We start from the raw sequence: 15,287 nt of genomic DNA on the forward strand, positions 1-15,287 counted from the left end.
GTTTCTTGACACCAAGTCCAGACAACAGGGCTTCCATTGTAACAAAATATCCTGTAAAAACATCAAGCCCAATTTTCACCATTGCTAAGTACCTTTAATTCCTATTGATTTGCATTGGGACTCAAAGTGTTAGCTCATCTGGCATTGATTGTAATGACTCTGTGTTAGTATTTCCTGTTTCTATGCAGAATTAAGTTGCTAAGTCTCCAGGTCAAATTCTCTCCTCTATTCTCCCAAGCAAACTGGAGTGCTAACATCTGAATTTGGAGCCCACTTTAATGTATTTTAACATTTCCTTTTCCCTGCCTTGGGAATGTGTGTGATTTGTTACATCCTTTCCTTTGGAAATCAAATGCAACTAATTCATTTGCAGTCTGTTGCTGGCTATATCTGTTAGACCTGATAATATTTTTTTCTTAACTTTCACAAGGCTCTTACTCAGACCTACTGGCCTAATTTTCTAACAGACCAAAATGTGGTGCCAGGCTATGGATTCAAGTCACCGTAGATTCAGAAGCCCACTAAGAGTGCAAAGAAATTACTCTAGATAACTGTGGAAAGCCAAAATGCCACTTTTGGAGGTTTTTTTTCCCCTTATTTAGAAACTTATTATTAAAATATTAGTAAATATGTTGCAGCCTGGCCTTCAGGACCAGCCAAGATCTGAAGATCATTAAGTACAAACACATAAGTAAAGAAAGTTGAGCTAACCCTTTATACTTCCATATAACCACTACTCCAGAGTTCTCAATGATTACAAATTATCCTCAACTTTAAAGAGTAACTACATATAGCATGCAAAAAATCTGTGACTGATCAGCTGACTTGATGCCACAGACAATTCTTGAGGAGGCATTTCAGCCAGGAGAGAGAATGGGGCCTTAGATTATTACAAGAGAGAATTTCATGCATGGCAGTCATTGTGGAAGAAAATGCAGAAGAAAAGAATATTTCTTTGTATACTTCATATTTCCTTTTTATCTTTGATTTCAGAACTGTATCAGGGTTCTTCCCATTTTTAAAGTATTTTACCAATTTCTTCTGTTTTAGTCTACTTTTTTCTCTCTCATTATTACACTGCATATAATTCACCACTGATACTAAGCTGCCCCAAGTCTATGACAGGGCATTGTGACAAAAACAGAACAAATGTTTGTTTGTTCTGTTTTTTGTGACAAAAACAGAACAAATGTCCTTCCCACTATTAAAAAAAGTTATCAAGACTTAAAAATGTGTGTTAATTTATTTAAAAAAATTAATCTTTAATAAAGAAGGAAATATTTTCTGAAATGTACAAGGATGAATGCTAAAATAACTGAGTGAATAAATTAATATTTTTAATGTAATTGTGTTTTATTTTATTTAATGTTATGTTATGTATTTTATAAGAGTAAGAGCAATATAGTCAAAGCCCTAATGAAAAAAGTGCAGCAACGTCTTTGGTATGCCACGAGTCTCTCATATGCATAAAGCTGATACCCCCTGCATTGGATGACATTTGGTTTTGTTAATGAATGGTCTTTGATTTTTATTTAGCAAGACATGTAAGTGTACATACAACCTTAAACATGTGATGAATTACTTGCCTTATTCTAGGTTCTGTTTAGAAGTTTGCCTAGGCATTTTCTCTCAATGTAAAATGCATAACTTTCTATAGAATGCCAAAATTTGAATACATGCAATGATTATTTATATTCAATTCCTAGTCTTTCTGTTGATAAGTAGACTCAGGACTAGGATAAAAAACTTCTCCAAACATGAGAGATGAGCACTATATTTCTTATTAGCACTGCATATTTTAATTACTGTGAGTCTACAGGGTACTGTAAATATTATTTTATTAACAAGATCTCATCAGGAAAATTCTAAGAGTCAATATATTTCTTCCAAATGCAACACATTCCCTGAATGAAAGACAGATTGCAACAGGAACATTTCACTTATTTGGCACCAGAGAAACTACACAGGAAGGCACCAATAGTGGAAAAAACTTCCATTTTGATTAACATTTAAATCAGTCATACCTGAGGCACAAATGTGCAAGAAAATCTGACTCTACTGTATCTTTTCTCCTCTGACCTTTCCTTAAGTATATGTTACCCTTATTGCAGTAAATTCTGCTCTGCTTTGATGGGCAGAATGATTCTGCTGACATTTGAAAAACTAAGAAAGGAAAATTCTCCTGCGTAGTGCAAATCTATCTTGCGCATTCTACGTGTTTCACACTAAATAGGAAGACAGCAAAACCAACAGAGATCTACTGCACAGACTACAGGAAATCACATGAGCCTTACAATTTCTCTTTATCAGCACAGCATAAAGGTGTTGATTACTGCACATAAAACATTGTATGCTCTGCTACATTTTGGAAGCAATCTGGCGACAGTACTTACAAATTCTAAATTGAAAGATATCTTAATACAACTTCATCTATATGCTAATAAAATGCATAATATAAAGTCAATGCATACAAATAGTAGCTTGTTACAAAGCAGACTGCTAATTTCCTTTTATCAAATCATGTTTTAAGATTAGAAAATGCATTTATTATATATGCATGAACGTTATACACGTAAAACACAGTGAACAGAAAAAAACATAACAGTTTTATAGCTAGTACTAGCAATCAGATCAGAAATTACAGAAAATGATAAATGGCCAGTTTCCGGGTTAATTTATGTGTCTTGTGGGAGGAAGGCAACTGAATGCCTTAGAAATGCAGTGTAAGCAAAAGAGCTTGGCTTATTGCCGAGGTCATGGGTTGTGCTATGTGAAAACTAGAATAAGAAGCAACACAGCATTTTAAAAGACTAGCTGTGGCAGGCAAGGAGAAAGAAAACATTTATACTGAAACATTGTGGGACTGTAATTCAAGGCATTATAAATTTCATTCAGATAAAATTTTATGGTATTTTAAATGATTGCATTACATGAAGTCGTCTTGGATCTCCCAACGCTCTTTATTTAGCTTAATTTTTTTTTTTCAGGCCTCCATAAAAGATACAGGCATTTTAATTACTTTTTTCACATTTTAATTACTTTTACACAAACTCTGGGTTAGAGCCAATAATAAAGTTCTTGGTCAAAATTCTGTTTGAACAGTGACTGAGTGTCTCTATGGCAAGTTTTCATTTCTCCTAGATTTCTGTGTTCAGTGAAAAGAGTTTGCCCCAAAAGTAAAAGAAACAGCAGAACTGGCTCTGAACCCTGCACACAAGGCAGCACCTGCCAAGAACATCTAATGAGGAGGCCTGCCATGTTTAACCTGGCTCCCACACTTGCTATTTTGCTTTCCAGAGTCTTAGCAACTTGACACATTGAAGATACCTTGTTAGTAATTCTTTCACTAGCAATTATTTTCTAGACCACAGTGTAGAGCAGTGCCTCTGCTAGAGCTAACAATCAGGATTTTTCAACATAAAATCTAGTTCATGGAAAACACAATTTTTACAAATTTAAAATTTAAAAAATACCTTTTTTTTTTTTTTTCGGTTTTCCTCAGGTCTAATCATCCTGGAGCAAAAAATTTCTGTTTAACAAACTTTTTTTCAGATCAGTTATACAGCAGCCAAACTTTCTCTTTTTGACGGTTTCTGTTTCTCTCTTTCAAATGTGAGAATTCTCCAACATAAGAATTACCTTTTATTGGGTACTGCCTATACATGGGCTAATATTGTATAATATACATTTCTAAAATATGTTTTCATGATATTGTAACTCCATTGCTTCATATCGATGCAGGTTTTTAAATGAATGGATTTTTATTGCATTTTTTCAGAAAGCCTAAATAAACAGTAAACACATTCATCATTCTTTAATCATATATATATACCATATCTGAGATGCTGGTTCCAGAGAGATCAATGGATATCAGTGATGACATATTTCCCAAAGCTTCAATTCCAGCATCAGTCACATTTTCACAGTGACGCAGATTTAGGTAGGTCAATTCATGACATCTAAATTAAATTTAAAAAAAAAACAAACAGAAATGTCATCTTTCCACTTTTGTTACAGAAATGTAGTATAGCAAGTACATTTTTGTAATAAACCTTGCTAAGTTTTTTCAGAGGACCTATGAAAATAAGCGCTCTAAACCCATGGAATTATACCAGACTTTTGATACCTAGTTTACATAGGCACTTACAAGGATTGTACTCATGATATATAAGCATTGCAAATATTTCAAACCATGAACAGCAATGAAATTAAATCAAAATATGGAAATCAAGGACCTGTACTACAAATAAAAATATTTTTTAAATTAGTTTGATGCTTGACTTGTCCCCATCTCCAAATCCCTTGTATCTTGCACAGAAGCTTCAAAGCTCACTGCAATGACAGAATTCAGGACCCCATGGCTATATCCACACCCAGCTACAGCTACACAAGTAATGGTGCACAGCAAATGAAGACATTGCCAGGTTCTGCAAATCAGCACTCACTGACCACACATGGAAGACTAAATTTTACTGCATAAGCACTGTAAACTGTATGTTCCCATAACCAAACCAGAAGACCTGAGAAATGTGACTCCTCAAACAGTGCATCTATGCTCAGTGATGCTCAGCTATCCAATACCTACTTCTGAGGAACTGGAACTTAAGAAGTTTAGCAATAGAGTGCTTTTTGTTTGTGCAGACATCAGTATTTATAGAGTTTACAAAAATGTGACTTATACATGCTAATCTTTTAATGCAGTTTTGTCACTGACAACCATTATTTAAGCACTTTTTCCCCCCTAAAATTAAGACTTCTCAGGTTTCCATATTTATGTTGATGAATTCCCCTTTATATAATGGGTCATTTTTCAAGAGATTCACAATGCCAAAAGGGACTAGTCATTTATCTACTACAATATTCTGTATAAAATTGGCTGTACAATTTTATCCATTTATTAACATATTAAGAACATTAACATTAGAAATACATTGAAAGTCTAACCACACTATAAAAATATTGTACTGGACTATGGTACCTTTGTGCTATTTCTGTGACAGAAGCATCAGTGACAAAAATACAATTAGTCAAATTCAGCTCTCTCAGCTTAGCTCCTGAAGAACCTTGTACAAATGTCCTTACACCTCCATCACTGATTCTAAAAGAGAAATGTAGGCAATACTTATAATATGTATTTTTCCTACTCCATACAAGTCAATGTGTAATTTGCATTGAGCAGCCTGCATTGTAGATAAGCAGAAATTAATAATTGTCTATTTTTAATAACCTTTTAAACCCCAAAGGAGTCAGAGTAATTAATGGCTTGATTAGAAAGATGCTGCTCTTTGGAACTGCTGAAAACCAGAACTTTCTGAATAAAAGTCTGTTGGCGATTACGAGAACTTCCATTAGTTCCAACACTCCGATGTGATAGCGTTCCAAAAGACAGAGCTTGGAAAACATATCTAGAAAGTACCAGAACCTGTTTAAACATTTTAGAGTACTATTTGTTTTAGTATCTTTGTTAACTTAAGGAACTGAAATAATTTAAAGGAAAAATTATCTTCTAGCACAGAAGCAAAAGTCATACGTAGTGTATGTATGTAGTGGCTGTACTGTACACATGCATGAACAGCTAACCTTATTTCGTCCTTGGAGTGTTTCATTTAATCAATTGTACGTCTCACACACAAGTTGCCAACTCATAATATACACAAAGGCTATAAAAATTAAGTCTTTCAGCCAAGCTGAGAGTGTCAGAGAGCTGACTACAACTTGGGCAAGTGTTTCAATACAGTTCATATCTCTGGAATGTTTAACATTACTTGTACACTTAGCTTTTCAATACATTCCCAGTATTTATTCTGTGTTCCCTGATGAATAAAAAATTAATCCCAGAATTCTGTAGGACAGAATTTTGGCTTGTACAGTTTGTTGCAAAGAATCACTGCAAATCCCAAAGTCATAGAAACATATGGGTAGGAATAGCAATAGTAATAAAATGATAACCTGAACAGAGCCTCATTGTGTGACCATAAGCTACAGATGAAGCTATAATTCATACAGTGTTAAATTAATCACTCTGCAATAATTCAACCACTGTGGTAGTTTTGGTGTTATTTCACAGTGCGGTTGTTCTTCATTCAAGACAGATAAATTTAAGAAATACACTTTCAGAATAATTAACTTGCATAAAGTCTGTAAGGAATGCAGAGCCTGGCAATATAGTCAAGTGAATTTAAAAAAACCTCACATATTCTGTAACCACACTGGGCTTGAGGACTGAAATAGCCCCATTATAACTTTTGAAATAATTGTTCTGTGAATACACATGCTCAGTTTCTCTAGTCAGCTCATTAACTGTATAAGAACACAGGCCACACACTGCTTTACCATACATGAAGATAACAAACTGGGAAAATGTGCCAAGGGTATGAGCCACTGCATTGCCTGTGTCCATTTTTAGACACCTTTTTACTCACATCTTTATTATTTCTTAATTCTAATAATCATGATCAGTTAATTTTCTTTCTTCATTGTTCACATGTAGTCAAATACTTCCTGTAATTTAAGAATTCTGAATTGTTAGATTTGCTCTTTCTGTCCCTTTCATTTCTTAAAAAAATTTTTCATATAACTAAGTTAGAAAAACTTAGACTCTTAGACTAAGATGAAATGTCTATGAAAAAAAGGAAACTGATTAAGAGCACCAAGATGGCTAAGCATTTCAAAATCTGTTCTTAAGATTCCACCACCAGTATAGTGCTTCCCTTGATTTCTATGAGAAATTCCTAAATGTTTCTAACTCACAATGTGAACTTTTATAGCAACACATTGTCCAAATAAAAGAAACATAAATACTAACAATCCCCCTTTTGTAGTTTCATATCTCTTGAGAGAAACTCTTTACCAAGTTTAGATATGTTACAATCTATAACTTTGTTAGTCTGCAAAAGCAATAATATAAGCACAGAGTTTTACAATAGCTTTACAACTGCTTAAAAAGTTTTGTTAAGGTAATTCAGCAATTCTTTAGCAGTAGAGACAGTAGACACATGTGCAAACACACTCACAGCCCAAAATTTGGCTAACAGACTGGAAAATCCAGCCTTCTAAATGTTAAACCAGAAAATGCAGGCAGCTGTCCCATCTACCCAGTTGAACTACCAACATGATGTCATGGTATTACTCCAGCACTTCTCAGCTCATCTACATGCAATGTTATCAGATTTTTACACAGCATTAACAGGCAGAAAAGTACTTTAGTTACACATTAAAGCAGAATCCCTACTTCACATGATGTCAGAAATTTTAAGATAAGCAGCAATTCTACCTTCTTTGTATTATTTTATAGGTTTGTTCATTTTGAAATGTTTGGAGATTTTGCGTTCTCTGTTCCCTCCCACCCTTGACTCCATCACTGTGCCACAAAACAGGGAACAAGTGTGCAGCTTGGAAGCCCTTTCATTTGTCTTTGTTTCTACTGACACATGACACACCTGAAGTGGAAAACAGTCTTCACATAAAATATACCCTTCCTCTACCACATAAATTACAACGTTGTCTTGGTAATTGTAAAAAATGGCAGTTTTGTTTATATCTTAGTATTAGATAGTTATGAAGTATTATTTTAATATTCACAAAATTAAACAATATCCAAATTTTAATAGAGCTGTGGCACTGGCATTGTCTTTAGTTATCATTTTCATCTTCTTCGCAGCCACATTCCAGCACTAAAATATGCCATAGCTATTAAGTAATATCACAGTTGATTTTTTTGCTTGAACTGGAGTAATAATGAATGGGTTTTTGCAAACATGATACAGGAACAAAAACCTACTTGTATAAAATATTTTTTAAAATATTAAGATACGTGCATTAACATTCTAAGAATTTATTTTTAAAACTGAAAGATGTGCTAACAGGACTTATTATGAGCATAATTAACTTTACTAAAATTCCTTTGCAATGGTTTACAGAAATCCGGACGTGATATAGTACCTTATGCAGTCTGCTACATTCAGTACAAGAACATGCTTCAATGGTGAAATCATCTTAAGACTAGCATCTGTAATATTCGGGCAATCGGCCATATGAATGTGCCTGATGTATGGGCAGCATTTACTCATCAACTTGAAACTTAAATCAGTAATTTGGTTATTCCCTGTTGAAATATACAAAGATGTAAGTTACACATCTGAAATACATTAAGGGCCTGATCCAAATACCCACTGAAATCAGCTGAAAGATTTATTTCAAATTATCTGCATGAATTTTAAAAATACATCATCCTATTAATTTTGTGAATTATTATACTAACCTTCAATGCTGACCTTGACAAGTTTACATTCAGCAAGGGCTTTAAAAGCTGTATCAGAAAGATGTGGAGAGTCAAGAAAGACAACAGACATTATCTGTTGGCATTTTTCAACCAGAGCCTTCAAAGGGAAAAACGTAAAATAAAATATTCATATACCTATGCTGTCACATAACAAAAGATTAGCAAATATTCTGCATATAATACCAAATGTTACAATTTCAAACAAATAGTTATAATGCATTTTAACAGTAACTTCTAGACAGTGAGCAATATATAAACTACTGACATTCTACATATATTTATTATGTTTGGGAACACAAGGAAAAGTAAGTAAGCAACTGGAGACATGAAGTATGGCAGACACCCGAGACACTGGTCTAGTTAACAATAATTTTTGCAGAAGCCTGAAAATTCTTTTTTGATGGGCAAAATCAGTAGCAGAATGCTGTTCCCATATATTATACTTGTTTAACACTGAAAAAACTGAAAAACTCTCATTTATAAACTAGAAGACCATAATTCAGCGATACCAATGTAGCAAAAGAAGACAACTGAATTTTTCTGAAAGTGATGGCAAGTGAGCAAGATTTATAAATATAACTAGATAATAGCTTTAAAAAATGTTTTCAGTGAGAAATTTTCCTCTTAAATTGTATCTGCATAACTTTCTTTAAAGTAACTTGAGAGGATAACCCAGTTCCAACATCAAAAAGTTTCTCAAAGTACAGATTTATTTTCAATTTCTTACTTGAATACATCTGTCTGTAAGAGTTGGCATTTTGTTGATTAGCAAATCTTGAATCCCACTGCAGCCATTGGCAATATTTCTGAAGCCATCAACTGAAATCTAAGTAAGAAATAAAATAATTATGTCTTAGCAAGCCTAACAAAAAACAATACAGGAATGGCTTGAGATATTTTCAATACTTTAAAATCATAGGTACCTAGATGCTCACTAAAACAAGAAATACATTAATCCCCAAAAAGAAAAACAGACCCATGAGGCATACATATTATTCTAAAGTTTTAACAACATAATCCAAATCCAGGATCTGTTCCAAAAATGTGTCTACTAAGCAAGCAAGAGTAAGGCCCAACAATTTCTACAGTCAACACTATGGGAGTAGCAATAAATGTCATCGTCACATCCTTCTACCTTTGTTTTCCCAACCTTATGAGGTATTCACACATGGCAAGTACTCACATCTAGTTTAAAGCAAGGTTTAGATGTGGTAAACTATCCTCATTGTTTTTTCCAGATCCGTAGTAAAATGTGTGTTAAATTCAGACGGGATACAAAGAAAGATCCTATGCAATCACAATAACATGGAGCTTGTTTACAGAATCCTTCATATAGGACCACATCACCAACTCTGTATACTCTAACAGAGCAATATTCAGTGAATTTATGAATGGACAGATGGATCTGTCAGTTCAGTTTATTCCTTTTATCATTCCATGCAGTGGCTTCAGGGAGTGCATCCAGGGAGTCAATTCTTCAACTGCCCAAATTCAATATATGTCAGTTCACTCTTGGGCATACATAGTTCTTTTGACATATAAACCCTGTGTAAAGTACAAGACAGTTTCCTTTCAGCCCCATGTTCTACAGACAACATGGATGTGAACCATTCCTCCCTATGAAATAGTCCTCCCTGATATTCGCATGTAGAGATCTCACTATTTCCCAGGTTTTTGAAGTTGTATAATATAATAATCTTGTGCAGCTCAGACTACAGCTGTGCTCTGCACCGGGAATTCATTTGCAAAACATCCACAAAAAAGCAGTCTGGCATGTTCTCCTGGGTACCAAATAAGGCCTGTGGAGACAAGAATCCAAAGGAGGAAACTTCAAAGATAAAGTATACTGGGAGGGATTCTTGCTGTACCCCACCTCTTCAGCTGCTGGAGAAGCCTGATTTGTTTCGTTACATTGCTTAAGGGGAACAGCAGTGTAAAACACAGGCTTTGCTTAGGGTATATATATTGTCTGACAGTAGACACCATTAGTAGACAGGAGATAGTCACAGAAAAGCAAGCCAGAAGCTAAGCAGCACCTAATCACCCACCACACATCAGTATGGTAGCAGTGCATCAGAAGATGCTTCCAGTTCTTGCACTTGCAGCCTCTGGCCTTTGTAGCACATCTGACTGTTCCTCACAACTACTTATCAGTGAAAACAAGGGTCAAGCCTGCTTTCCTTCCACTCTAGCATTGAGTGAGGGCATTAACACATTGGGTTTCTGGCTGTTCTTTTTGCAAACTTAACATTTGGGTTCTTCTTGCAGGTGAGTTTTTTTCATGAACTGAGTATCTGACTTTAAGTTATAATCAAACCAGACTGTCTTGTCTTTTCTGGCATAAAGCCCCATCCTTTAACTTACGGCCAGGTTGGGTTGCTCTTTATTTTCAGGCTGGAGTGGCCTTTTAAACAGATTCTTTATAAATTGTTTTAAATATTTTGATGTCAAATGTCTTGTCTCTACTTCGTAAGGGACTGTGGCACTCTTTGCACTTTTTCCCTTGTGCAGGGGGGTGTCAGCACTAGAGGGGAACTGGCTACATGTCTGTCAAATGTGTTCTTAGGCTTAAAGTGTTTGTGCAGGTCTCATGTCCAGACAGACAGAATATGGTGTGGCTCATGACACACGCAAGTACTGTTAGCACTGTGGATGCAAATAGTCTGATGTGTTCTAAACTCAGGACAAGTGGAGCATGAATATTTTTCCTACAGTGGGTCTGTAACAGCCTGCAAAATAACTATAGGAAACATTTTACAGGTAAAGCATGGTGATATAAATCCCATTAACTATCCTCTGTCAGCTGCCTGTGTTCAAGGTCAGGTCTGATATGGTGCAGCTGTGGAACACTGGGTCAGGCTCCTCTGAAAACATCTATACTGCAACAAAGAGCTGAAGAAGGAAAAAGATCAAAATCTTGGGAGGCAGGAGGGAAGGCTGCAGAACATGAAAGATAACCATCGTGTAAATACAAGCTGGTCAGAGCATGTAAAGCCTGTTAGTGCACTCCAGGCTCTCACACACCCTCCAACTGAGACATGTCTGCTGGACAAAAGAACACCACGACTTTGGGAATGTGGTTGATGTGGATAACACATGAGTGTGGATCTGCAGATAGCACTGCAGATCTCACCTGTCAGCATAGATAGGTTGGATTTGCCCACCCCAAATGACTGCAAAACAACCAGTACTAGTGTAGGGCTCATATGGCAAAGGCAATCCTCTTTTCAACTGGTAGTGATCACCAGAAGGTAAAATGTCAGCATGGCAAGATGGGTGCTAGTTCTCAGGACAGAATATGAAATTCAGTTGTCCAAATTCTATAATTTTGTACTCACTATTGGTATATGTAATGTAGGACAATGTAATCCTATCTCCAGTTTCCTCAGCCCAAAACCTCTGGTCTGTATGAAAGAGACTAGCTTAAATTGTGAGTATCACTCAAGCAGCTGCCTGAGGGAGGTATTGGGAAATCTCTATTCTCTGCTGGTCAGGAAGCACTAATTGCTTTAACATGGCATGACCAATCCATTCAAGTAAGAGTTTACCTAACCCTGCAACAGGCCTCCTCATTGTTGGATCTCAAACAGCGCAACAACAGAAGACAGCGCATTTCTACAACATGCACCAAGTAGTTTAATATATTAAAGTGAAACAAATCACCCCCTTGAAATTTCAGCTTGAGAGGTGAATTTCTGGTAATTGAGTCTTGTTCTTGGTCCATATACTACAAAGAGCAAACCACTCCCAAGAGAGGATATGTTACACCACACAGTTTGTTGTAATACATGGTTATAATCTGAACACGATGCATTTTCAAAAGAAGACTGAGGTTTTCACTCTTCTAAAAAATCAGCCACAGTTTGTTAAGCAGTTTGAGTATGCTTTAGCTGTTATGACAGTAGGATTTCCCCTTGTAACTGCTAAACAGATTTGCTATAATGAGAAGGAATAACTCTGCTCCCAAGGAACAGTCACTCAAAAGCTGAGAGAGTGCAGAACACGCCATATTCAGCTATGCTTACTGTTCAAACTGAAGAGATTTTATAAGACTCAGTTCAAATGCATGCATGATTGTAACCAACTACAACTTACTCCTATGACTGCTAATCAAAGGAAGGTATGGGGCTTAATGGGGCCTGCTGCCAATTGTTCTTGGGATTATTTTTTTTTACCATGAACACATTGTTAACTATTAAAAGAGTACCTACCTAGGCTAGTGATCACAGTTAGATACAGAGAGTAGGAATAAAAGACCTCTCATGTCTAGGTAGCTAAAATTCAGATGCAAATACAATTCAATTATGGATCTTAGTTACATTACAGTACTTGTTGCTTTGGCCAAGATTTTTAAAATATCACTGAAAAAACCTAAATGCAGACTCAGGACACTAGTTTTAAGGTCCAGACTTTGGAAATGTTAGCCATTTATCTGAGCAGTAAGATAAATATTTGCAAGGCTTACAGGTTTTTCTGATAATTGTAGAAGAGGAATCACAGTTTAAAATCAGGGTAATAGGTAGGAAAAATGCTAAGTCAAGAATGTACCAATAATAATGATGGTGATTTAAAAAAAAAAAAGACTGTAAATGCTAAAGCTTTTGTTTACTCCACTGAAACTAGTAATATAACTGAGGTGTCTATGTTAGACAATTATCAAACCTGGGATCTCTGTACAGCAAAGAGCAAGAAAGATCCCAAGACAGGTCAGACCTGAAAAAGCCTGAATCACCTCTAGAGATTGCTCTCCCTCTCTAATTGTTATTTAAATAAATTAAGGTAATTTTCTAGGCACTACCTTAGGTTAGACACCTAAAATTAAGTGAAATTCACATTCTCAAAAGGATAGATAGTAGGTAGCAGGTAATCAGATCAAACTCAACAATGTTGAGGGACAGAAGTAGCATATCTGTTTCTGAAATTCAGTAATGATTGCATAATGTTAACTGCAATCTAAAGGACTTTTAATCTCTTTGTCTGGAAAAACACTGTTTGCTTAACATAGCCATTTGATACCACAAATAGCAGCAATTTAGTGTTTTCCTCCATGGAAGCCAAAACCAATTATACTGAAGCAGCTAATAATACCCCTGCACAGATTGTTTCAAATCTTTTTCACTTGAACTGTTTTTTAACTTAAAGCTGGATAATGGATCTCAGGCATCAGGGTGAGAAAGTTCCAGTGTGAAACATGCATTCAGATAAGACTCAACTAAATTAGTCAACATTTAGATGCTGCTGCAATATCTTATGTATTTGTCTTATTTTCCTTTATTCCTAGAACAATGAAATCTTAATCTTTAATTTCTTTTCAAAAGTCCCTATGGATTATCTATGAAACTTCAGGCACTCCTGAAGATAAGGTGTAGAAATATGAAATTTTGTGCATATTTTATTAAAACAATTGCTTTCTCAACTCACTTGCAATTTCAATATATAACAAATTGCTCAAGAGCAAACAGCTTGACCCAAGAATCAATGTTAGGATACATATGGAATTTAATACTGCATTCTTTGCCCCGGTTCAGTAAAACCCCATTTAAACCTCCTTCTTCAAACCAATTGTGAGGGAGGATGTTTTGAAGGTTATTATGAGCCTTAGATCCTATAAAATTCTGCAAAACAGACTTTTCCTGCATGACTCAGTAAGATAATTTTATAAATGTATTATTTTTCTTGCATGTACAGGATCAGAAGTCAATGCAATGATTGTACATAAAATACAATTCCTTGTCTAAGGAGTTTTCAGTCTAATATGTAAATGACTGAATTGGGTTTTTTTCTTAACTGTATGCTAGTATACTGTGATCTGAAATGAAAGTACATCAAAACAAACATGGAGCAAACCACAGATAAAAATTTGTCCCCATAGATTCAGAAACAAAATGTAGTAGAATAATGAAATGCTTGTAAGAATGTCAAAATTCATTTAATTTCATCTTTTTATAGTTTCTTAATTCCAAAGAATAGGAACACACAGAATTTTAATTCAAGTTTTGGCTTATTTGCTACACATACAGTGCTGCTTTAAAATTCCTTCTTTCTCTGCCTGAACCAATTGTATTTGTGGAATCCACCCTGCAAGGCACAATGCTGTCTGCAGCGCAGAAGGGGTTTTGAAGAAACACTATTCCATGATTCTAGTACTGTCAATGCACTGTCAATGCAGAAACTTGAAAATCAGTGTTCAGGATTGAGCAAGTACTCTTGTGGTACACAAGGGGCTATACTTTTTTTTTTATTCTGTGTTTGTCAAGAATGACAAAATGAATTGTGACATCCTTTCACATGTTTGGCACATTACATTGATGGCTTGCCTCCACATGTTATTTTTCTTTTAATTTTCCACTTTCCAAAAAAGCTTATATTAACATACTCCTGAATTAGCATATTTCTAAAAATATAGAATAGTGTATGCGTAACTTATAATAAAGTATTCTTCAGTTACACAAGTTTGTACTCAGGAAATGTAAACAATCAGTCCTCTTCTTCAATAATAAAGAACATGGCTCAGATTTTCTCCCCAAGTGATGGCCCCTTTTTGCTCCTTGATTCATCTGAAGAAGCCAGAATTTGACAGTAACTGCCAAAATGAGAATTCTCCCAATGAAGCCAGAGCAGGAGGAACTCAGATGGTGAAAACTGATGAAGCCTACACATTTGACAATAGTTTCTCTGACATCCCCACAAACACTGCAGGATGTCAAGAAATGAAAGGGTCAAATCTATTTTTCCCAGTGGCTTGTGATCTCTTATCCAGCTGTTGCAAACTATAGCAATTGATAGACTGTTCTAACATTTTGGGCCAGAATAGTTCTAGTCTGAAAATCAGCCATAGATGTTGGCACCAAAAATAAAAAGTCAATTTCTTTGAAAATCTGCATGTTTCTAATTTAACTGAAAATATCTCTCACCAATCGGTTCTAGTTGTATAATCTCAATGTAATGCGTTGGTAAATGACATGCAATTGCTTTATACCCTTCCATCTTTTCAGTTTTGTGTCTA

At 35.3% G+C, this 15,287-nt stretch overlaps 1 protein-coding gene across 5 annotated transcripts in view; it reads right to left on the minus strand.

Annotated features, from left to right (window-relative positions):
• The window catches only part of FBXL13 (F-box and leucine rich repeat protein 13), a 94,162-nt gene that overhangs the window by 22,726 nt on the left and 56,149 nt on the right, over positions 1 to 15,287 (minus strand). For all 5 annotated transcript variants that reach the window (XM_030013567.2, XM_030013566.2, XM_030013570.2 and 2 more), the window contains 5 exons: positions 9,009 to 9,107; positions 8,261 to 8,378; positions 7,942 to 8,104; positions 4,979 to 5,098; positions 3,833 to 3,959 (listed from right to left, as the gene is read on the minus strand). In XM_030013567.2, the coding sequence (XP_029869427.1) occupies positions 3,833 to 3,959; positions 4,979 to 5,098; positions 7,942 to 8,104; positions 8,261 to 8,378; positions 9,009 to 9,107 (627 nt within the window). The remainder of the gene's footprint in view (positions 1 to 3,832; positions 3,960 to 4,978; positions 5,099 to 7,941; positions 8,105 to 8,260; positions 8,379 to 9,008; positions 9,108 to 15,287) is intronic.

This window comes from Aquila chrysaetos, chromosome 5 (assembly GCF_900496995.4).
Source record: "Aquila chrysaetos chrysaetos chromosome 5, bAquChr1.4, whole genome shotgun sequence".
In the NCBI taxonomy this organism is placed as follows: domain Eukaryota; kingdom Metazoa; phylum Chordata; class Aves; order Accipitriformes; family Accipitridae; genus Aquila; species Aquila chrysaetos.